At 48.5% G+C, this 22,932-nt stretch overlaps 4 protein-coding genes across 9 annotated transcripts in view; 2 read left to right on the top strand and 2 right to left on the bottom strand.

Annotated features, from left to right (window-relative positions):
• The window catches only part of bmper (BMP binding endothelial regulator), a 32,826-nt gene extending 29,704 nt beyond the window's left edge, over positions 1–3,122 (top strand). For both annotated transcript variants that reach the window (XM_086217629.1, XM_086217630.1), the window contains exons 13-16: positions 476–677; positions 762–1,104; positions 1,889–2,019; positions 2,128–3,122. In XM_086217629.1, the coding sequence (XP_086073755.1) occupies positions 476–677; positions 762–1,104; positions 1,889–2,019; positions 2,128–2,309 (858 nt within the window). In that variant the 3' untranslated portion in view covers positions 2,310–3,122. The remainder of the gene's footprint in view (positions 1–475; positions 678–761; positions 1,105–1,888; positions 2,020–2,127) is intronic.
• Positions 654–11,953, bottom strand: eaf1 (ELL associated factor 1). The gene is made up of 6 exons (XM_086217634.1): positions 11,414–11,953; positions 10,706–10,800; positions 8,894–9,030; positions 7,841–8,013; positions 7,521–7,739; positions 654–7,207 (listed from the first exon to the last, which is right to left on the bottom strand). The coding sequence occupies exons 1-6, from the start codon at positions 11,514–11,516 to the stop codon at positions 7,158–7,160; spliced, it is 777 nt and encodes a 258-aa protein (XP_086073760.1). The 5' UTR covers positions 11,517–11,953; the 3' UTR covers positions 654–7,157.
• Positions 10,757–15,794, top strand: mettl6 (methyltransferase 6, methylcytidine). 3 transcript variants are annotated; one of them, XM_086217631.1, is made up of 6 exons: positions 10,757–10,909; positions 11,848–12,389; positions 12,534–12,668; positions 13,039–13,209; positions 13,638–13,779; positions 14,316–15,793. In XM_086217631.1, the coding sequence occupies exons 2-6, from the start codon at positions 12,084–12,086 to the stop codon at positions 14,468–14,470; spliced, it is 909 nt and encodes a 302-aa protein (XP_086073757.1). In that variant the 5' UTR covers positions 10,757–10,909; positions 11,848–12,083; the 3' UTR covers positions 14,471–15,793. The 3 variants fall into 3 exon arrangements, with proteins under 3 accessions (XP_086073757.1, XP_086073759.1, XP_086073758.1); XM_086217633.1 differs by lacking the exon at positions 10,757–10,909 and having other exon boundaries at positions 10,971–11,946; positions 12,054–12,389; positions 14,316–15,794; XM_086217632.1 differs by lacking the exon at positions 10,757–10,909 and having other exon boundaries at positions 10,972–11,946; positions 12,051–12,389; positions 14,316–15,794.
• On the bottom strand, positions 15,773–17,143 carry LOC147252804 (uncharacterized). Of its 3 annotated transcripts, none has more exons than XM_086217636.1 (3): positions 16,895–17,143; positions 16,450–16,776; positions 15,773–16,137 (listed from the first exon to the last, which is right to left on the bottom strand). In XM_086217636.1, exons 1-3 carry the CDS (start codon positions 16,968–16,970, stop codon positions 16,130–16,132), a joined length of 411 nt encoding a protein of 136 aa, XP_086073762.1. In that variant the 5' UTR covers positions 16,971–17,143; the 3' UTR covers positions 15,773–16,129. The 3 variants fall into 3 exon arrangements, with proteins under 3 accessions (XP_086073762.1, XP_086073763.1, XP_086073761.1); XM_086217637.1 differs by having other exon boundaries at positions 15,773–16,134; XM_086217635.1 differs by having other exon boundaries at positions 15,773–16,776.
• Positions 17,144–22,932: the final 5,789 nt, after the last annotated feature.

Here is a 22,932-nt window from a genome sequence, read left to right as displayed (position 1 = left end):
ATAGAACCTTTAAGTGTCAAAGGTCGACAAGAACTTGTAGGAGGAGCCGTGACACAGTGAGGCAAACTCTCCGATTGGAGGTAAAAACAATCAAACTAACTGTTGTGGTTTGCTGCTGCCGTGACCAGCTAGCGTGTTCAGTTGAACTAGCTGGTAGCACAGAACCAGAAGTGTCACATAATCCAGACTTTACGGATGTAAACGTGGATTATACTGGACGAGGCACTTGACAGCTTGGAAACAAACATTTCTGGAGAGTCTAACTGTTAGCCGTCAGTCTCTCTCAGAGACTCCTCTAAGTTCCTACGGCTTTCTGAAGTCCAAAGTAGGAACGTGGGAGGGAAGAAACATCTGTGCGCTCAAGACTCCTCCAACTTTGACATAATCAAGAGCCTTTTTAAGCCGTAAATTGATCTGAATGAAAGACGGCGTAATAATAGACGCAAGCTGACCTCAGGGCTTTACTGACCTGCAGGTGCTGGTGAAGAACGACGCGCGGCGAACTCGCTCCTTCTCCTGGACTCAATCTGTGGAGGTGAGGCTGGGCGGGTTGGTCCTCAGCCTCCACCAGCACCTGACCGTCCGCAGGAACGGCACCCGCATCGCCCTCCCCTACCACGGGCCGGGGGTGCACATCGACCTGGACGGATACCTGCTCAAACTCACCACCATCGCAGGTCGGCTCACGGGTTTATGGGGGAACGGTTTGTTGGGTGAAGAAGTAAAATGTCTCAAGGACAACGCTGAATTTCTCCCCGCAGGTCTGGAGATCACATGGGATGGAGACAGTTTCGTGGAAGTCGTGGCAGCGCCCCACCTGCGTGGACGCCTCTGTGGCCTCTGTGGCAACTACAACGGCCACAAACGTGATGACACCATGGGAGGTGATGGCCACTTCAAATTTGACGTAGACGACTTTGCAGAGTCGTGGCGGGTGGAGGGCAATGAGGTTTGCTCCCAGCAGTCCGTTCCTCGCCGGCCGACATCCTTCCTGTGCCCTGGCAGCGTGAAAGTCAAGTTCCGCGCTCACCGAGAGTGCCAGAAGATAAAGTCGTGGGAGTTTCAGAAGTGCCACCGTGTGGTTGACTTCGCACCTTTCTACAGGTGAGAAGAACGAAACCAAAACTCAAGTCTTAGAAATCGAGGCTTTAATGTGGAAATACAAACTTTAGATCCAGTGTTTTCTAGTTGGCGTTGATGCATCATCACATCAAGCTGACGGTCAGACAGGTAGGTCACGGTTCCACAGAGGTTTCCCACATACACAGCTTGTTTGTGTTCGGCAGCGAAGGAAGAGAGCGAAGCTGAGTGTTGATTAAACCGCCGCAGCAGGCGTCCGTTTGTTGGCCTGAAGGGCAAAAAACTGCATCGTCAAGGCAGAAAAGGAGCGTGAACAAGTGAAGACGGTTCGAAGTCTTCAAAGTGTTCGTGTTTCCAGTTTTCATTAAAGGAATTAATATGGCTGTCGCTTGGTTTTACAAGTGTGGGACTAGAGGATTTCGTCTGACTGTGCTGCTGTAACCAGCCTGACCCTTGGCCCCGCCCCTCCAACAACCACACTGCACCATTAGAGAAGAACAAAAATACTGCGTGCAGTACACACATATTCCTGATGTACGGACGACAAATTCTGCGACTGATTCAGTCATGAATTTGTGAATTGATCATGGAGAACATTTATGCAGTGGACCCTAAAACCAAGACAACTGTGAATAAGAGACACGTAAAACCCAACTCTGAGGTCAGGTAGGGTGATGACATCATCAGGTGTCAGAGCGCCTGTAGGAGAAAGTTGTTTCTGGATACATTGGCGCCAAAGCGCGAACAGTAAATATCACTTTCGAACAGCCGGGCCGGTTCTGTCAACTAAGCCACCTTCTCCCTGTAGGTCGTGTGTGACGGACATGTGCGAGTGTCCGGTCCATAAGAACTGCTACTGCGAGTCCTTCATCGCCTACAGCCGAGCCTGCGAGCGAGAGGGCGTCCCCGTCCTCTGGAGGCCCGACGGCGCTTGTATGGGTGAGTGACGACGCCCGCTGGAGGATCACAAGGGGATTTGAACTGATCTTACACGCCCCCGAGCAGCGGCAGAGCTGTCCCTCTTGACCTCCTCTTTTCTGTCTTTAGCCACTCAGTGCAAGCACGGCGCCGTCTACGACACCTGCGGACCAGGCTGCACCAAAACCTGCGACAACTGGAACGAGATCGGACCGTGCCACAAGCCGTGCGTGGCTGGCTGCCACTGCCCTGCCAACCTGGTGCTGTTCCAGGGACGATGCATCAAACCCACCGCCTGCCCTGGACGGTGACCCTTGTGACCTGGGTGGGGGGGTGGGGGCGGGGCATTGGAGAAGATGATATTGAGGTTCAAGAGCAGAACCCTCAGAGCTCTCAAGCGGGGACAGATGGGAGGCAACAAGGTACTCAGGGTCCGTTTGCTCGCGAGGAGCAAGGATGACGTCAGCGTCCGCCTTCCCCAGGGGGGGGGGCACCTGGGCTCAAAGAGGTCAAACTTTTGACCCCACGAGTGAAACTCAGGGGCTCTATGAGGAGAGGTTCCGCTGAGGAACACTTGAGCACACCGTCACGGACCCTTGAATAACGAATCAGGCCGGCGGACTCTGGGCTGGGCGGACGTGGCGCCGAATTCCTCTCACAGACACTCAAGTGTGACGCGCTCTGATGCATCCTGGCGAGCTGCCCGCCACATCTCGTTTCCATCATGTCATACTGTAAGCTAGCCAGATTTATATGAAACACAGACAGCTTTTATATATATATGAATAATTATTATTGTTGTTATTGTTATTTGTTGTTGATATTGTTAATTTATATATGGTCAGATGCCGTAGCACGAGCCAGAATCACGAATATAATTGCGTTATAAATGATTTAAAGGGAAAAAAAGCTATTTATGTATTTGTTGTGTACTTTGTGTTACTGTTTGAAGAGAAATGCCCAAATGTGACTCAGTGGTTGCACCATCGCAGGGAAAAAGTACTGTATTGTGTTTTGCTCCGTGTCCAGGTTGTTGTGGTTAGTATCAAACTGAAGGTGTTCATCTAAACATACGTTTCACTTGACAAGAATTATTTAAGACCAGCAATATAATCTTTTATCAAAGTCCACGTTTGACTTGTGTCTTTACTCTCAAACGGCTGGAGACGCACGTGTGACCCTCGCATCTCAGATAAACGCTTCCTCTGTTTGATTGACTTGTAATCGTAGCCGCAAAGTTAGCAAGCTACTTACTTGTGGGGACAAGTTAGTTCTTGTGGCCACTAAATCCTTCCAGGTTCACACCCCCTTTGGCCGCTCCAGGCCTCCGGAGACGTAAACAAAGCGACCATTCTTTGGTGGTCGTCTTCAGCAGCAGTTCAGACTAAATTCGATTTATTTTCACGACTTTTCAATCTCCGAACGTCTCGTTGACGTCTCGTTGGGCCCTCGCAGACCTGCGACAATCTGAGGGGGAAAGTCACCGAATCCATGGACAACCTGGGAGGCGGCTTGATGGAACGTTTGCATCATAGAACAAATCACCAGCATAAAAGGTTGGAAATGTGAAGATGAAGAACAGTGGGCCTCATTCAGGGTTTGATGCGCTGCCGAGCCCGGACGGAGCCGAGGACACTCAGGAAGAGAAAAACCACAAAACTCAACGTCCACTTTAAAGACATTTGCACTTCTGTAATACACCTCACATTTGTACAAACACAGAACTACAAACAACATCGTCGGACAAATCTGACTTCTGAAGTGTGCACAGGGAACTGAACATTCACGGGATGATGACTGTTGATGACAGCTGGACTGGACTTGATGTCTCAATCTAATCAGTAAAGCAGTTTCATCCTCCATTCAGGATATTTCTTTCCACTGCTCTGTTTTCCGCAGCTCCAGATTTGATGTGGAATCATGAAGCTGCGGATGGATTCATGGGATACGTTTGGATGAAACATCTCACACTGAAGAGCCGATGGACTTGTAGCTATCCTGAACTTTTGACTCAGCAGCTTGGCGTGTATCTATAATTAGTAGTTAATTGGCAGCCGCCAGGTCACCTGACACCATCCAGGCTCCTCAGTGGTCTTTGTTTATGTCTGCTGTGCTAATCCCAGACTGCCCAACGCAGCTAACAAAGGTTAAGATGGCGTGTTGTCGGGTGTGAGTGACCGTACGTAGTAATACTGTAGTGGAGACACCCCCCCAGGCAGATCTACACATCTCCTGTACTTCAAGTCAACGCAGGCTGGAGTAACAACACTTGACCAATTTCTGTCCCCCTTAAAGAGGAAATATACATGTAGTACCAAGTACTCAGAAAATACGACCTATTTGATTTCTGAAGGTGCTTCTACTCAGTAACTTCCAGGCAGCTCTCCAGGTGCAGGAGCTCGCTGCTGCCAGCGGCGGCGGCGGCGGCCCGACGACTGAGGCCAACAGTTTCTACTTCCACTGCCTCTCATCCAGCACTGAGGATGCATGATAACTGACTGAGAAGATCATCAATCACTTGATGTCACAGTTTCTTACTGCCACTCAACTATAATTTCATCATTGGGATAGAGATGAGGCTGCACGGTGGTGCAGTGATCAGCACCGTGGCCTCACAGCAAGACGGTTCCGAGTTCGAGTCCCAGCTTGGGTACGGGGTCTTTCTGGGTGAGTCTCCATGTTCTCCCTGTTCCTGCTGGGTTCTCTCTGGTACTCCAGCTTCCTCCACAGTCCAAAGACATCAAGAGGGACCAGGTTAATCCAGACTCTAAATTGACCGTAGGCGTGGCTGGGAGAGCCAATGGTTGTCTGTCTATATGTGTTGGCCCTGCCACGGACTGGTGACCTGTCCAGGGGGAAGGCTGCTGGGATAGGCTCCACCCCCACCACCCTCAACAGGAGAAGAGGGGGAACATGGAGGGAGGGATAGGCTCCACCCCACCCCCCCGCGACCATTAATGTGTAGGAATAAGCGGAAGATGACGATGGATGGATGGGATAGAGATGAGGTGTGTTTGGAGTCCAGCAGGAAGTGGTCATCTCCTGGTTCCTCCCCCAACAGGAAGTGGTCATCTCCTGGTTCCTCCACCAACAGGGAGTGGTCATCTCCATGGTTCCTCCACCAAGAGGAAGTGGTCATCTCCTGGCTCCTCCCCCAGCAGCCAATAGGATCGCTCCATGTGATTGTGGTGATTGAATCAGTAAATCAGCTCTGGTGAACAAAAGTTGATGATCTTCCAGGTTCAGTTCATCAGGATCATCTTCACTAATGAACCCTCTGATGATGCTGGAAGCCTGGATGCTACGTTAGCAGTGCTAAGCTAATGTTAGCTATGAAGGAGCTACACCAGGGTCACATGACTTCAAGGTCACCACCACTAAGCTTCAGGCTTCTTGTGTTTCCCTCTGATGACCTTTAATGACCTCCATGACCTCTGTAGGCTCCTCTAGACTCTTGTTAGCAACCCAGGTTTTTAAGACTCCACCACTTCAGAAAATATGGTTCAACAAACATTCAAAGATCTTCAGCTCTTGTTTCAGGCATTCACCTGAAAACCCACTGACTCGGAGACGAGGGAACCTGACACCGAGCTGACTTATCCCAGGGTTGGGAACCCATCCTGAGCTGCTCTATGATGCTTGAAAATGTCAAATTCCCTTCATTTATTCTGCATCTCTGTTTCTAATGTCATTAACCTCTGCAGCGCCTCCTCACTGCCAGAAAGATTTCAGAAGACGTTCCACATTTCTTGATTAGGAATCCCGTCACCTCTCAAACTGCCAGAACACAAAACCACGATGCACTGAGCTCATGACAGAGTTCAGCTGCTCGCTCAGCAGGGACTCAGAACCATCAGCTGCACCTCTGGTTGAAGCAGAAGACGTTCCACATAAAGACGGCCAGTTGGACTCTTTGGTATTTTTAGAAAATGAGACGTTGCCCTTCGCCTACAGACGCGAGCTGTCAGGCTTGAGCTGCTGCCACATCGCAGCTCTTTGGACAAATGGCAGGAAAGTAGAACTCTCAGGGTGAAATTTCACAGATCCCCTCCTGGATGTAAGGTTTCCTGTTTCACCATCATTTTACCGCCTCAAATCTGGACCCTAATTTTAACTTGACTAACCAGCCATTAACAGATCCAACTAGCAGTAACAACTCACTCTGCAGCTGGGACTCTTAGCCTCCTTGGTTTGGTTCCCTGACTCAAACTGAACATCTGACATCCTCAGACTCCAAACATCCACTTGAGTGAAACACAACATCTACTTTCTCTTTAAAGGCAGCAGCACCGTGCGACAGAGCTGAGAACAACGAGGAGCTCGTGAAGATGCTGACGGACGAGGACCAGCGTAACTGCAACACTTCCACTGATCATACGGCTGGATTAAGTAGACCTGGATCATCCTGGACAATGACTGTGAGAGTGTGTAAACAGGCGTTTTCGGACATGTTAGCTGTCAGTCTCCATTAGCTTCAAGCTAATTGTACATGGCCGGCTCTTTCTGCATTCTGGAGTCGCTAAGAGGAAGCTTCGTGCGCTCCAGACACCCATGTGTGAGTACTTGAAAGGCTAAATACACTTTTGGGTGAAGTATCGCTGTAAAGTAACTTCACCTTAACACTTAATCGATGGTCAGCGCCGTCTGGTCAGACAGGAACAGGAACGAACACTGAGATCAAGAACCGACGGGCTTGAGCTCCACTCAAACCTCAACTCACTGGAAACGAGCAGATGTCAAACCGTGGTTTTCATCAGTATCATTCGATCTGTTGTTAGCTTGCAGGCTGAGCGGGAAACGTGTTCTTTTTGAAATCCGAGCAAACGGTTAAAAACATGAGGGAGACGCTTCCCACAATCCCGTCTGATCACTGAACCCCAACACCAGGACCCTCATGTGGATAAAGTACCTGCTCTAAGTACAGAAAATATGTGCCCTCTAACGTAGAATCTGCCACACCACTCAGGAACAAGTGTCTTCTAAAGTTCTGCCATACAAAACAAAATATACATCTAGTAAAAATACACTCTTGATATTCCAGGCTAGCCAGCGCTAAGGGTATACTCAAATAAAAAAATACACTCAAACCAGCTGTGGTCAGCTATCACAGCAACGGAACAAGCTAACCAGGCTGCGGAGGGGGCGTGGTGGGGGGAGGCTCAGTCGTCGTCACTGTCGCTGCCCGACTCGCTGAGCTGAAGGTCGTTTCCTGTGAAGAAATGTTGGAGGTCAGGCAGGAAACTGGTATACGTTCAGCTTGAGTCTTTAAGGGTTTGTGACGAATCTTGGAACATTGAGAGTTCTCGGGTAAAAAAAGACCCAGGAGAAAACTTCTGAGTACCGTTCTGCAGCCAAGCTGTTTTATTGAGTTCTTCGGTGTTTCAGTCATTAATGACCGGATCGTCTCAGCATCGGAATCTTTTTATTTCACAGGAACATGGGACTTTGTCTCGTTTCATCCCATGTGCCCCTAGTGCATGCTGGGAAATGCTGCAGCATCAGTGTGAGTGTGAGATACTCACGGAGTGTGTTCATGAGCTGGTTGTTCCCCTGCTGCCGGTCGGCTCCTCCGTTGGCCACCGTGTGGCGGTTCGGCGAGGTCTGGCTGAGAGGTCGGGGGGCGTCGTGCTCGCCGTCACTGCTGCTGCTGTCGTCGCCGCTCCCCGAGGCGCTGGGCGAGTCAGAGGAGCTGCTGCCGCTGCTGCTCATCTGCTCTATCACCTCCACCTCTGCTCGCAGCTCTGCCGGGTCACAGTCAGGCTTTTCACTCCTTTGTCCAAATGCATTTTAATATTCCTGGTCCTTTGTCGTGTGGCACTGACAGGTCGCTGGACCTCCTCACCTCTCTTGATGTCATCGAGCTGCGGCTCAGGGGAGGGGTTGTCCTTGGAGGGGGACGGGGACGTCTTTACACCGACCCCAGGCTTCGTTGGGGCCCGGAACTGAGAGCTGGGCTGACTGGAACGGACCGACTGCTGCTCGATCCGGGCCTGGATCTTGCTGCTGCCCTCTGCCCTGAGACACACACACACAGACACACCCACACTCTTGCTTGAACCTTTCAACAGCTTGTCTTTGCTGCCCTCAAGTGGGCAAACGACTGAAATTCAGTGAACCCTCCGAATTTTAGCTGCCGTCAGTTTTCCTCACTGGGCTGTGCTGAGGAGAGCAGCCGGATGTCTTTCTCAGGATTGGATCGGACAAATGAACTATTTTGTTACATTTCAAATGAAGTACATGTTTCTGATTTAGATGATTTTTTCCTGATGAATCAAACGTCACAAATTATTTAAGCTGAAAATCTGTTGATTGTCTACATTTTTACAAACTGTTGTGTTTTTTTTAGAGGGAGGAGTCTTTAAACCCAGCAGAAGCTTTGAGGCTCACAGGACTGATGCGGGTCTCAGATCGTGACACCATCGCTGGGGGAAACGGATAAACACACCAATGACATGACCCCCGTCAGGAATGCACGTCTGGGAATCCTGGGAATTCTAGTGGATGAAAAAATGTAACTCTCATACTTAAATGGTTGTGAATGAAAGTCTGGTGATGGGGAAATTATCAAGAGTTTGAGTTTCATCTTTAAATCAAATATGTTGGGCGGCGTGGCTCAGAGGTAGAGCGGTCGTCTAGCAACACAAGGGTCGTTGGTTTGATCCCCACTTCCCCTGGTGACCACGTCCAAGTGTCCTTGAGCAAGACACTGAACCCCTGATTGCTCCTGATGGCCCTGGGATGGACTGGAGACCCGTCCAGGGTGAACATGTATACATGGAGCAGAGGTCACCATGAGATTCCCAACAGTCCTGATTGATGATCAGCTCTTTTAATCTCAGTCACCGTCTCTCACGTGTTTCCACTGATGTGTGTTTCGTGACCTTTGAACCCTCACCTGGTCTTCTTCACCTGGATGCTGCTGCTCAGCTTCTCCAGTACGAATTCCCCGGTGTCGTGGTTAATGATGAGCACGCAGTCCTTCTGGTACGGCCGCTTGTTCCCTTTGAACACCGTCATGGGTGGCGTGGAACCCTGGAGGGACCGTCGACATCATCATCATCATCATCAACATAAACATCATCATCATCATCACCATCATCATCACAAACATCACCACCACCTTCATCATCATCACCATCATCACAAACCTCATCGTCATCACAAACCTCATCATCATCATCATCACCATCATCATCATCACCATCATCATCACCATCATCACCATCATCACAAACCTCATCATCATCATCACCACCATCATCATCACCATCATCACAAACCTCATCATCATCATCATCATCATCACCATCATCACAAACCTCATCATCACCATCATCACCATCATCATGACAAACATCACCACCACCTTCATCATCATCACCATCACCACCATCATCATCACCATCATCATGACAAACATCACCACCACCTTCATCATCATCATCACCACCATCATCACCATCACCATCATCACAAACCTCATCATCATCATCATCATCACCATCACCATCATCACAAACCTCATCATCATCATCATCATCACCATCATCATCACCATCATCACAAACCTCATCATCACCATCATCATCATCATCATCACCATCACCACCATCATCATCATCACCATCATCATGACAAACATCACCACCACCTTCATCATCATCACCATCACCACCATCATCACCATCATCATCACCATCATCATCATCACCATCATCACAAACCTCATCATCATCATCATCACCATCATCACAAACATCATCATCATCATCATCACCATCATCATCACCATCATCATCATCATCACCATCATCATCATCACCATCATCATCACCATCATCATGACAAACATCACCACCACCTTCATCATCATCACCATCACCACCATCATCATCATCACCATCATCACAAACCTCATCATCATCATCATCACCATCATCACAAACATCATCATCATCATCATCACCATCATCATCACCATCATCACAAACCTCATCATCACCATCATCATCATCACCATCATCACCATCACCACCATCATCATCATCATCACCATCATCATGACAAACATTACCACCACCTTCATCATCATCACCATCATCATCACCATCATCATCACCACCATCATCACCACCATCATCACCACCATCATCATAAACGTCATCATCACCATCATCACAAACCTCACCACCATCATCATCACCATCATCACAAACCTCACCATCACCATCACCATCATCATCATCACCATCATCACAAACCTCACCATCATCATCATCATCACCATCACCATCACCATCATCATCACCATCATCACAAACCTCACCATCATCATCATCATCACCACTATCATCACCATCACCATCATCACCATCACCATCATCATCATCAATAACTAAGTAACACTTACTCTTCTAGCTACGCTACATGAAGCTCAATGTAACTTCCTGGTTTGAGGTTATTCTAGTATTACAGGTGACTATAGTCTTAGTAAACATTCACTGTGAAACAATATCAGCTCACATCTCTGTTACATTCATCTCACAAATGCAGGCAAATGCAATCACTCTTACAATAATTGTACGTAATTCCACAGTCGTACAGTTGGGGGGGGGGCGGATGGAGTTAACCTAAAGGTGGAGGTGATGCGCTGCTCTCCTTCCCGGAACTACGTGATTAAAGCTCGTCAGGAGAGCGGGCGTCTTACTGGAATGTGAGGCAGCGTGATGGTCACTTCATCTCCTTTCCCCACTTGCAACTCGCCCTCACAGCTGGTGTCGATGGATGCCGGCTTGAAGTCGTCTGCCACGCAGGAAAATAGATCCGATTAAAACAGAATAGATTAGAAAATGTAAGGATGTACAAGGAAGACGTCCACTCTACTGTGGCCCAACTGACTTCAGCTCCTTCGGTTTGTAAAAGTAGAAACAACAGGAGGTTCAATATTCACGGTTGACTTTTTTCATCTAAGAAACGAGGGACAGAACAGAAGCAAAAACACAACATGCACATTGTGAAGATGGAATACAACTCTGAGGGACAAACAGAACTAGAATGTGATGTAAATTTACAGGGTTATGAGGTGAAAACGGTGTCTGATGAAAGTTCAGAACTTCAGTCTCAGGACGTCGACAGTTCCACAGTTCTGCTCTTTGGACAGAAACAAGAAATTGAACCCGTGTTGAAGTATTCCAGCAGTACTGAGTTGAATATTAATATTACCGTAATGGGGAGAGTTCTTGTCGAACAGCAATGACGTCGGGAGAAGTGGGTGTAGCGCGAGCGCTTCATGTGAAGTCCTCCACTTATTTATCTCCGTGTTAAGCTAGCGTTAGCTAACAAGCTAACGATGTGAACCTAGCCAACGGACTAAGGATAAGAAGGAATTAACCGTACACAACAGGTTCAGACTCACATCTGATGGTGTGGAAGGAAGACTTTGGCCGCTTCTCGAAGCTGTCGCCCAGCTTCAGAACGTGCTCCTCTTTGTCCAGCAGCGGATTCGTGCTTCCGTTCATGTCTCCGTTTCTCTTTGTAACCTTGAAAATATTCACATCTGCCTCGGATATTCCACAGAACTCGGGTTCATTTGACAGGTTCAGCACGATTTCAGTAAGAAGTCAACTAAAAACATAAAGTTAGCTCGCTAGCTAACCGCTAGCAAAACATCCCGTTCGTCACGAAGCCACGCCTTTTCCGTGTTTGGTCCAGCTGTCAAATATCCCCGAAAAGCGAAGAATATTTAAAAATCTACCTTTAAAACCACATTAAAACATTACTATAAAATAATGAGAACCCAAATAAAACAACATGTTACCAATATGGATTTTAATTTTTGTACGACCATAGATTACGAACCATTATGACGCTGACGTGATGTGGAAATGCGACACGGAAGACAATAGTATGCGGACAAGATGGAGGCCAAACGTCGTTAGCACACGATTTGTAAGGTTATTAATCGATCAAAAGATTGAAATAGATGTCCAATCTGATAAAAAAGTCTCATTAACCTTTACTCGACGTGTCTTCATTTCCCTTTGATTCACGAGGAGGCAGCAAATCCCGACGCTTCCTAGCCCAGCATGGCTGCACCGAACAGTGAACGCTCGCTTGTTGATAAAGGTAAAGATTGTGTCGTCAGCGTGGATCAGGAAGAGTCTTCATGTGTCCCCGGACGGACCAGAACCTCCCCCGCCAGAGCTCTGACCCGGGAGGAGCGGGACAGGCTGGCCGGGGAGCAGCGTCTGGTGTCCGACTTTAAACAGATGAAGCTGGAGAGAGAAGCGCAGAGAAACTGGGACTTGTTTTACAAAAGGAACACGACAAACTTCTTCAAGGACAGACACTGGACCACCAGAGAGTTCCAGGAACTCAAAGCGTGCAGAGAGGTGAGAGGTTCAGCTCTGCCTTTTAATGTCTAGATCAGTCTGGGATAATCAAAGTCTCTGTTCAGTAGCATTTTGTTACCTGTGCAGGATGAGTCAAGGTGTTTGTGAAACTGTTAGTTTCGTCTTTTCCTGTGTGATTGACAGTTTGCGAGTCAGAGGCTGGTCCTGCTGGAGGCTGGATGCGGGGTGGGGAACTGCATCTTCCCTCTGCTGGAGGATGACCGCGACATCTTTGTTTACGCCTGCGACTTCTCACCGCGAGCAGTTGAATTTGTCAAGGTGAGATGTCCAAGCATCACATGATCATCTTTCTGGTGTCACGTCTGCATGACCTTGAGTGTCGGTGCTGACTGTCGTATTATGCAGCTGTGAGGCTGCTTTTGCTAAACCTGGCGGAGGTGTGGCGTGGAGCAGATCTGTTCAAGATGGCAAGCAATAGCATTTTTGGGGGGATTCACACTGAAGTGATCATGTGTTTTTTATGAAATGAAGATATAACGATTATATCTTCAAATCTTTTCTGACCTTCTGGTTTTGATTGATTTCCTTGCATGAAGCCGTGAAAGGTCATCAGCGTTTCTCCTCCCTGAAGAGGAAAACGACCACATGACCGCAGGAATGAAGCCTTGCTTCTTCTCTCTGTTAACAGCGAAACCCTCTGTACTGCCCCGAGCGCTGCTGGGCCTTCCAGTGCGACTTGACCACCGATGATCTGAGGGAGAACGTTCCGGAGGGAAGCGTTGACGTTGTCACTCTCATCTTCGTCCTGTCAGCCATCCATCCTGACAAGATGAAGCTGGCTCTGGAGAACATCAGCAGGGTGAGGCAGAGACAGATGAGGGCCCCCTTCTGGTCAGAGCCTGTAAATGTTTGAGAGGACAGATGTTGCAGTCACACCAGCTGTTCAGGAGACACACACACACCCCCCACCCACCAGCAGTCATCATGCTAGGCTAACTAGTCTGGGTCTCAGCTCCCTAGAGGAGGTCTCTGTCTGTGGGGGTTATGGACAACAAGAGACTTTGTCTAATAGTCGGTGTGTTACTCTAGAAGATTTTCTAACTCTGTTAACATGCACGGCTCATCAGCACAGACACGAGCGTTTGTACTAACCGAGGTGTCGTAACACAGCTGGGGAGGTCAGCAGTGCATTATGGGAATGTCTCGGGTGGCAGCGTCCCTTCCTGTCCTTGTGGCCTGAATAAAGCTGATTCCAGTGTTGTGATGTAACTTCCGTGTGGCCTCAAGGTGCTGAAGCCAGGGGGCAGCGTCCTGTTCAGGGACTACGGCCTGCACGATCACGCCATGCTCCGCTTCAAGGCTGGCAGCAAGCTGGGGGAGAACTTCTACGTGCGCCAAGACGGAACCAGGTCCTACTTCTTCTGTAAAGGTCTGTGAAAGAGTTTCTGAAAGGGTTCTTGTGTCAAAGCAGCCGGACATGTTCACCTGACCTGAGTCACGTGACTCTGGAAACACGAGTAGCTGAGATGTGTTTTGTTCCTTTTTCTCAACGTTGTCAGGAACTGAAACAGTTCACTACTATGAATGAAACGTTCAGTCTGTTTTCGTGAAGCGAGGCTTTATTTGACAAGACTCCCATTTGTGCTTGTTTCATGTTGATGCTGTCATTCATTTTATTCATTTTTCTCTTGTGATGTGCGGCTCTGCCAGTGACAAACCGCCACGACGTACGTAGGTTCGTCCCATTCTAGTAACATTACATCTCCTTGAGAGAATGTCTTCACTGCTCAAACATCCACTTGGACTCAAGAAGAGCCGAAAGATTTTGGTGGTCAAAGGTCACTGGGATCAGCTGACAGTGTGGAAGCATTCAACCGCGGCGCAGAATTTGTCATTCGTGGCTGAATCTTTGCCGTGGGAGTGCAGAACTCCTTCATCATCCTGCTCTTGTGTTTCTGCTTCCAGAGTTCCTGGCGGAGCTTTTTTCAGTAGCGGGCCTCCAGTGTGCAGCCAATGATTACGTCCTCAGGCAGACGGTCAACAAGAAGGAGGGACTCTGTGTTCCCCGGGTGTTCCTGCAGAGCAAATTCACCAAAGCTGGTCAGTTGCAGAGCTCCTGACGCCACCTGGCTGCCGCCTGACACCTCATGGAGGCGTGAGAGCCTCAAAGGGGGGAATCTTGGAGGAATTCCCCAGTGGACTAAATGCCCCAGAAGGCTGCTTGGATCCTGCAGTTGCTGGTTTAGGACCCTTGAGGCACGTTGAAGGTGGGAGGGTGCAATAGTGACTCCTCCTCTCACCAATCAGCTGCGAAGCTTTTCACCAGAGAAACGCTGGCTGGCACGACAGAACTGACCGGTCTGCCAGGAGGAAATACGTGGAACTGCATGAGTCCGAAGCAGCAGGTGGTTCAGCGGGAGCACGAGACTCAAGCAGGAGAAGCCGGCTTCTCCAGGAGCCGGCAGCCTCTGCAGGTGGGGATCCTCTCTATCAAGTCTGTATAGAAAATGTTTTAGACGTGAACTCTTAGAAATATCTTTGAATTCTTTGTTTTTTTTTAAATCTTTGCCTTATCTACATTTAAACATGAAAATGAGACAGAATGAAAGTACAACACTTGCAGTCCTGACAGTCAGGTGCCCTCTGCTGGGTGGAAGTGGAATCACTGTCCTGGTTCATCAGCTGATTCTCATCCATCCTCTGTCTGACTGCCTGGAGTTCATTCTGGAGACTGAGACCTTTGTATGTATGAATGTCAATTATAGAATATTTTCAAAGTGAATATATTCAAGCAGGTGTTTTCACACGGTGAGCTGCTGTTAACTGTTGGGCGATGAGGTCAAAGTTGAACCCAACACCCTGCAACGCGATCCAGCTTCCTGTTGGAGCTGCTGATGAACTTGGCTCTGCTGGACACGTCTGGTTGTCTTAAATGTCTTATTTGTTGACTTGTGATCTGCCTTATTCACCCTGATTTCACAGTCCTGAGACAAAATCACAAGTAAACGGCGATAGTTGTGAAAGTAGAGCAGAAGTGATGTCACCACCAGACGCGAGGACCAGCGCATTGCCTGTGCTGTGGTTTGGCTGCAGTCTCTCAAAGGCAGCAGCTGAGAAACAACCCCCTCTGCCTGTTGGTCTCTGCAGGGTCCGACACACACACACACACACACACACATACACACACACACACACGTTTGAACGACCCCTTCAGTCACTGCCTGTATCCAATACTTCGTTAACCCTTTAATAAAACATGAACTTGTGCCTGGGAATCGAAGTCGTTCAGCTCCACGTGTTTGGTTTTCCCTGCTCGGTCCTGGTTGGTATTATTTGTATAAAAGCAAGTTCACATTCACATTTTGTACTGACTGAAAAGCAAATGTAGACATTTTGATTTGGAAGCTTTTTGGGGGGTTTTATTTCTTAAAATCACACAATCACCAGTTTCCTCAATCATGTGATGTTCAGAACTTCATCCGCAGCCCTGAGGACAAAGTTCTGACGACCTCTCGTCTCACTCAGACTCGCAGGCCTTGGACTGAGACTCCGGTTATGACTGACAGCGAGGGCGTAGCCTGCTCACCTACTTCCTCCCACGCTTTCCTGAGATCGCTTACAGTTTTAAAAGCAACATGAAGCATAAAGGTTGCTGCGCTGCAGGGGCTCTGAGCGGATGTGGCTTCATTCTCTCAGGGGCTTCAGACGTCTTGCAGCATCAACTGGTTCCAGCTGGATGGAAGCAGGAAGGCCTCAGCTGGGACCTGCAGCCCAGCTGCTCAGTCTGCTGGAGGACAGAAGAAAGAACCCGATCTCCATTTCTAATAAATAAACATGAACATGCAGTCCCATCTTTGGAATGAGCTGAAAGTCGGAGAGGAGGATTTAAAGCAGAGGTTGTGCAGGCTGGTGATTAAACCTCTAAGTGGACAGAAGTCGGCAAGCATTTCCAACCACATCACAAGTTGAAAAGGAGAAAGCAATTATGAAGTGAAACCCGTCCTCCAGAACCACGTGTTTGACAGGATCAGGACGTTGGAGGGGGATGCAGTGCTGTGTGAGCGGCCTCAGGTGAAGTAGGTTCTCAATGATTTTCCACCTTGGACATCGACCCTGATGACGTGTCCGATCGCCGACCTCCCAGCCTCACATTCGGCTTTGCACTGAAAGACCCCGCTGTCCTGCGGCGTCAGGTGGAGGATCTCCGTCACCACCAGTCGGCGCCTCACGTCTCCGCCGGTCTCGTTCACGGTGGTGATGAACTTGTCGGGGTCCGTCAGCTCGACATTCGGCATGCTGATGTTCCCCCATGTGACGTGCAGCCACCCGCAGGGCTGGAAGTCATAGTCGGCCAGGCAGGACAGTCGGACCGATGAGCCCCAGGCCGGAGAGAAGACCCGCTGGGGAGACGTCAGCTCCAGGGAGGCTGAGGAGCAGAGCAGCGCTCATGATGATGAGTCTGGCAGACATCCGGGTTCTAATCACCAGGAACACCCGCGGGTCCTGTGAGTGAAGAACCCCCAGCCCGAGGAGAGCAGACTCACCGTTGGACTCCTCAGCTCGAGCAGACCAACCAAAGGTCACCAGCAGCAGCAACGAGGCTCTGGTACACCGAGTCATTGTCCACCCCCGGGGCACGGTTAACGAAGCCCCGGGAGTCCCACTCAGGCAGGCTGTAGATGACCCACATAGAGACAAAAGACACCTGGCAAGACTCTCTCTCGCGCGCGCGCGCGCCTCTGACGCGCCCTTCTGAAAAAGCTCAGTCAGACACACACACACACACACACACACACACACACAGGTTCCGTGACGCTGGTCTGGTCTCCAAGGCCCCTCAGAACTCCTGAAGCTGCAGGTTGTCATAGCGGCCGCGAGGAGGCGCTAATGGCGTATTTTTAGGAGATTCATGTCTGGCTTCATTGTGGTGAAATGGATTTGGATGAAAAGACAAATATTTCAAGTATTTGTAATACCTCTTTAAATTTCTATAACCATAAAGTAAGTAAATGAGCCTACGGCAGAGCTTAAAGTGTGTGTGTGTGCGTGTGTGTGTGTGCGTGCGTGTGTGTGTGTGCGCGCGTGTGCGCAACACAATCAGCTGGTACATGTTGATGGATCAGAGACCAAAGAAGAACCCACAGAGTTGCGGGCCAATCTGGATCAGTTTTTCCCCATCCTTCCTCGCCACTGCCTGATCTGGTGCTTTATAGACATTGTCATGATGATTACAAATTCACCCGTGTCAGAGGTCGACCTCTGACCTCTGACCTCCAGGCTCAAGCAGGTGATGATATTTGAGCAGCTTTTTTGCTAACTGTCCCTGACAAAAGAACAACACGTAACAGTTCTTCTTCCTGTCGTGAGGAAGCAGACAGGAAGTTAAAGAGATGGGGACACAAAGGTCAGGCGCTCGCTCTGCCATCAAGGTCTTTACCTCCTGTGGCCTCGTCCATCCCCTGACTGGTTCTACGTGACGCTGATGATGTCATCTCCCACCTTTAACCTTTCCTGAATGACTGTGAAATCCCACGAAAAGATGAAAGCCAACAAGAACTTAGTTCAGCGCTCCATAACAGAGCTGCTTTCAACAGCTGGCAAAGGTTCAGCTCCAGTTTTAGCGAACACACGGGGACTATTTCCAGTGGCGGATGAATCCACATTTGATACTCTAGAAGTGAGTATTTCCAGACTCCGTGTGTGTGTGAGTGTGTGTGTGTGTGTCAGACTCAGGGTAGATGGCGTGTGTGCTCATGGTGGTATTAACAAGAGGATGTCACCCAGTCTGGTGTGGATTGACTGATTGGGTCTCGACAGGCACTCTAACATTTGGAGCAGGCATCAGCTTGGCTGAGCCCAGAGTTCTCGTAGGAGACAGAAGCGCTGAGAGTTGCTCGTGTTCCCCTTCGATGCTGATTTGGGTCTTTTTACAGGCTCTACTGACACCAAGTAAATGTAGAATATCTCCAGTTGCTTGAATTTAAAGGTGAAAAGTGTGTTCAGTTTAAAACATGAGAGAATTTTCAAAAAGCTTTTTTTCTTGGGACGAGCCAGCGGCCCAGCAGCCCCTGGTGCTCCCGCTTCAACCAGCTGCTGAACCAAAGAACCCTCAGAGATTTAGGTGCTGTGTTGCCTCGGCTGTTTTCTGTGACATCACCCAGCAGCCATATCTCATTTAAATCATTTTACTAGATTTAATCTGTACTTATTTCTTATCTGTCTGATGGACGTGGAATTATTTACAAGTGAAGCATGTAACAAGCGTGTCAGATGATTTGTTTCACATTTGATCACGCTGGAGGTCACGTTGTCAGCCGTCTCTATCTTAGCTGACACTCATCCAGAGACGAGCTCCTCCGTCCAATCAGATACAAGCTGCTCGTGTGACTGTCGGCGCTGTCTGGCCGGCTCGCACGCTCAACACAGACATCATTGTGAGTGTGTTCACATGCTGCTAGAGCGTTTAGCCATTTAGCTGATGCTCTCATCCAGAGCTTCTCGCAACGAAGCAGAGAATCAGCTCTGCTAGAGCATCAAGCTCAGGAGCATCAGAGGAAGGAGGAAACCACCACTTATTACAGGTGAAGCACGCCGGAACAGCCAGACAAGAAGGCAACACCCCCCTGAGGCAAGACTCCCTCACCGGGACGAGTCCTGCATGAGTTCAGTGTCAGGAATCCACTGACAACGTCCAGTCCTGGCAAGCCCCCGGGGGGCTGAGACATCTCAAATATTTGGAAAATTGTGTCACAGGTGTGATAAGAGATGTCATGTTGAGATAGGAATGTTTTTTTGAAATATAATCAGATCTTTTCCATATATCTATATATATCTGTATATATAGATATTTCTCTCTCTCTCTCTCTCTCTCTCTGTATAGAGAGAGAGAGATATTCCCCTCATATCCTTGTCCCTGCAGATTAAGATTAGATGCTGTCCCTTGTGATCTGATGAATATGTCTGAGCTAAATCACTGGCTGTGAATTCCAGCCTTATAACGAGCTTTAGCTTTATAACGAGCCAGTTTGAGCCCCTTCATGCTGTAACTGTGCCGTTTTGCTTTGGACGGATGAGCAGGAGGAGCTCCCACTCAACCAGTTCTGATGATGATGTTCTTTTCATGGCCTTCATCTTACTTTTTTAATTGATCGACGAACCAACATGGAGATTTCCATGTTTCTCACCAAACTCTACAGGTCCTGTCTGGCGAGGATCGACTCCTGCTGCCTGCACGGGGGAGTTTGTCTCTAACAGCTCAACAGTGAGTCCAAGTCTTTTCTGTGGAGGTGCAGGATTTCTAGCCCTTTCTGGGTGAGTCTCCATGTTCTCCCTGTTCCTGCTGGGTTCTCTCTGGTACTCCAGCTTCCTCCACAGTCCAAAGACATCAAGAGGGACCAGGTTAATCCAGACTCTAAATTGACCGTAGGCGTGGCTGGGAGAGCCAATGGTTGTCTGTCTCTATGTGTTGGCCCTGCCATGGACTGGTGACCTGTCCAGGGGGAAGGCTGCTGGGATAGGCTCCACCCCCACCACCCTCAACAGGAGAAGCAGTTTCCAGACCATGAGCACGTACGTTTTGCCAGAACTTCATCATCATCTTATCCTCCATAACGCCAGTGGAGTGACGGAACATCAGTCTTTCAAAAGTTAGAGGTCGTGGTGGAAACTGCCGCCCAGCAGCCCAGTCAGGCTGAGATCATAGCAGGTTAATTCATCCTCATACCCAAACCATGCAGTGCCCCCCGCCCCCTCAGGAAGATACCGCTCTATCAGGGTTTTCCTATCATTTTTCACCCATTTGTGTTTTAGATATCAAGGCCAATATAGAGGCGGGAACTTCCTGTCAGCACGTTCATCATGTTGACAGAAGTTCTTGCTCAGGGGTCAGCACGCCAGGGTTGTGGCCGCGGTTTTGGACTGAGGGGACACTGCGGTTTGTCCTTCCCTTTTAAAAAAAACACTCTGACACATCCTGTTATTCAGATAAACTGCCGGCAACCCAAGGAGACATAGAACATGCTGACAGCTCTCTGGATATCCGACAGGCTCATCAAATGTCCTGCAGGGAGACGACGGCATTGGTCTCCAAGGTGTGAGACATCTGGGACGTCAGCATATCTCTGCTTTCACCTTCAGGAGTTAAATGAAGGGAGTTTTAGGGTGTAATTCATCATTTAGTGGTTAATTTCATCCATTAATGGCCCTTAGTAAGATATGATGTTGTTGTGGAAGGAACATTTGTATTTTCTCCAATCTGTCATGATCAGTAAATGATTGCTAAGCCAAAGAAAGCAGAGAGAGAGAGACTGGGTTCAGTTCTATCCGCCTTCGTTTTTCGTCCCACCTAATTAGTTGAAGTAAAAGACAGGCAGGTGGACGGTGGAGGAGCTTTGAACTGCTACGATTTCTACCATCTTGTAGCCTGACGTAAACCCCTTCTTGGCATTCTGTCTTCATTCCACAGCATAAAGCAGGAAGAAACCCTGCACAGCCCCTTTCACACACACACACACACACACACACCCTTCCATGATGGAACTTGTCTGACTCATGGTGTCTTTGACCCAACAGCTCAAAGACACCAGGCAGGAGGACACGGCTGTCACAGCAGCAGGCTTCCATTGTTGTCCGTCGCTCCTCTTTCCCACTGCTCATCCCACAGGTTTTTAAACTGAGAAGAGAAGAACACATTCACTTCCTGGGGGAGGCGATTGGTGCTGGTAGAAGGGGCCCAGGGTGAAGCATCCTGGCCCTGTTCACCATCTACCATAGCTGCAGCACAAGCAGCATGGAGGCGCCGTTCCTGGTCTTCACTCTCTAGGTGGGGCATCTAGAACCTCCTGAGTGGGACGTTTGCTAACCAGTTTACAACATGACCACTAGATGTCCCTAGATTCACCTCACTGCTCCTCCCATCTATTTTAAACTGACTCATTCTAGCGACCGTACTTTCAGAACCGACTGACCTCCAGGATGCAGAGCCACAGGACAACTGGCCTGAAAGCTCGACAGGGACCCTCTTATCTAAAGTGCCTCTGAATCATGAGCTCACGCTGGTTGTTACGAGTGAAGGGCGATGGATTCGGTTGTTGTTAAAGCAACAAGCTGCATCGTGTCTGCTCACTCATGAAAGATTTATGGTAGTAATTATGTTTCATATTTAATCCTTCACTCAAGTGGGCCTCTTGATTTGATGTGAATCAGATTTGGTTTTGTTTTTTTTGCAAGAATGTGACAGAAAAGTGAGGCTTGTCACTTGTTGTCTTGGTTGCTTGGCTGATTGTGTCTCTCTTCCTTCCTCTGAGCGTCTGAGTGGCTCCTGCACCGTCGCTGCATCAGCTTCGGTTGTGCCCGTTATGCAACCTGAGTAACGGCCTCTGTCGTCTCAATCTGTGGGTTTTTTTTCTCCTTGGGTGAGCAGGAGGAATGAAAACTAAAGATGCAAGGGGTGATACACACACACACACACACACACACACATTTATGTGTTTGTCAAAGTAAAGGTGCAATACAGCATATAACAAAGTACCTTTTCCCAGTTTCTCTTCATATTGACCTCTGGCTTTGTTGTGTCTTGTTTACTCACATAACACACTGTAACTTTGTCAAGAAATTGTGCTGTAAATAAAGTTGATCATATGATAAAGTGCACAAAGTGTCTGCTGAAGAGAAAAATGCCCCTGAGCTCGACAGAGTATCTCCGGAGTCAACAGAAGAATCGGATTCTGGCAGGATTTATTGCAGTGTTTGCGTCCGTACATCAGAAGAAAAGACAGCAGTTCAACTCTCTGCTGCTTTAAGTCATGAAACTGTTCCTGTAGCAGCTGTGACCTCCATGGAAGAGCCCATAAATGTTTGATTGTCCATAATGACATTAAATGTTTCTAAGTTTCTCAGTATTGTTTCTCACTCGGAAAGAAATGACATAAGACGCATGAACCCGGCTGCTTCCTGGCATCCCGGTTCTTCAACAGCTCCCAATGTCATCATCAGTCCGTGTTTGGGACGTTTTCATTTCACTTTTGCACTGTTTTATGATTCATGAAACCAACAAAAAAAATACAGTTATCTGAAAAAAGAAAGAAAGAAAACCCTTCAGAATACAGGAATAAACTTGGAAATGTGGATGTTCCTGAAGAAGCTGAATACGGAGGGGGAAAGGCGTTTGTTGTTCAGCCTGACTTATCTTCTTGGCGCTGTCTGTCAGAACAAGAGTCGTACTGCTTCGTGTCGAAGTAACAGTACATACATGTACATGTACATCAGTTTGAGAAAGTACTCAGCTGTCTGGGAAGATGTGTGCAGATATGCAGCGGCTCTGTCCTGATATGTGAGGGGTCACGGTGTCCTCCTGACACACACTCGCACACACATCAGTGCCACAAAGACACATTCATCAACACTCTGAGTTCCTGGGAAAGAATTCCTGTTTTGTGCTCTTTATCTTGTTTCATCAGCAAAGTCCATGAGTCCAAGCAGAAACAAAACAAAGCAAACCATGTTGATGCCATTCCAGGACCAGACCTTTCCAGCGGTCCTCAACAGTGGCGCAGGGAATTTTGGGGGTAGAAGAGAGAAAATA

Source organism: Aulostomus chinensis, chromosome 11 (genome assembly GCF_037954235.1).
Source record: "Aulostomus chinensis isolate RoL2024-O1b breed Wild chromosome 11, RoL_Achi_v1.0, whole genome shotgun sequence".
In the NCBI taxonomy this organism is placed as follows: Eukaryota; Metazoa; Chordata; class Actinopteri; order Syngnathiformes; family Aulostomidae; genus Aulostomus; species Aulostomus chinensis.
Note: the sequence above shows the minus strand (reverse complement) of the source record. Positions and strands in the feature narration are given on the sequence as shown.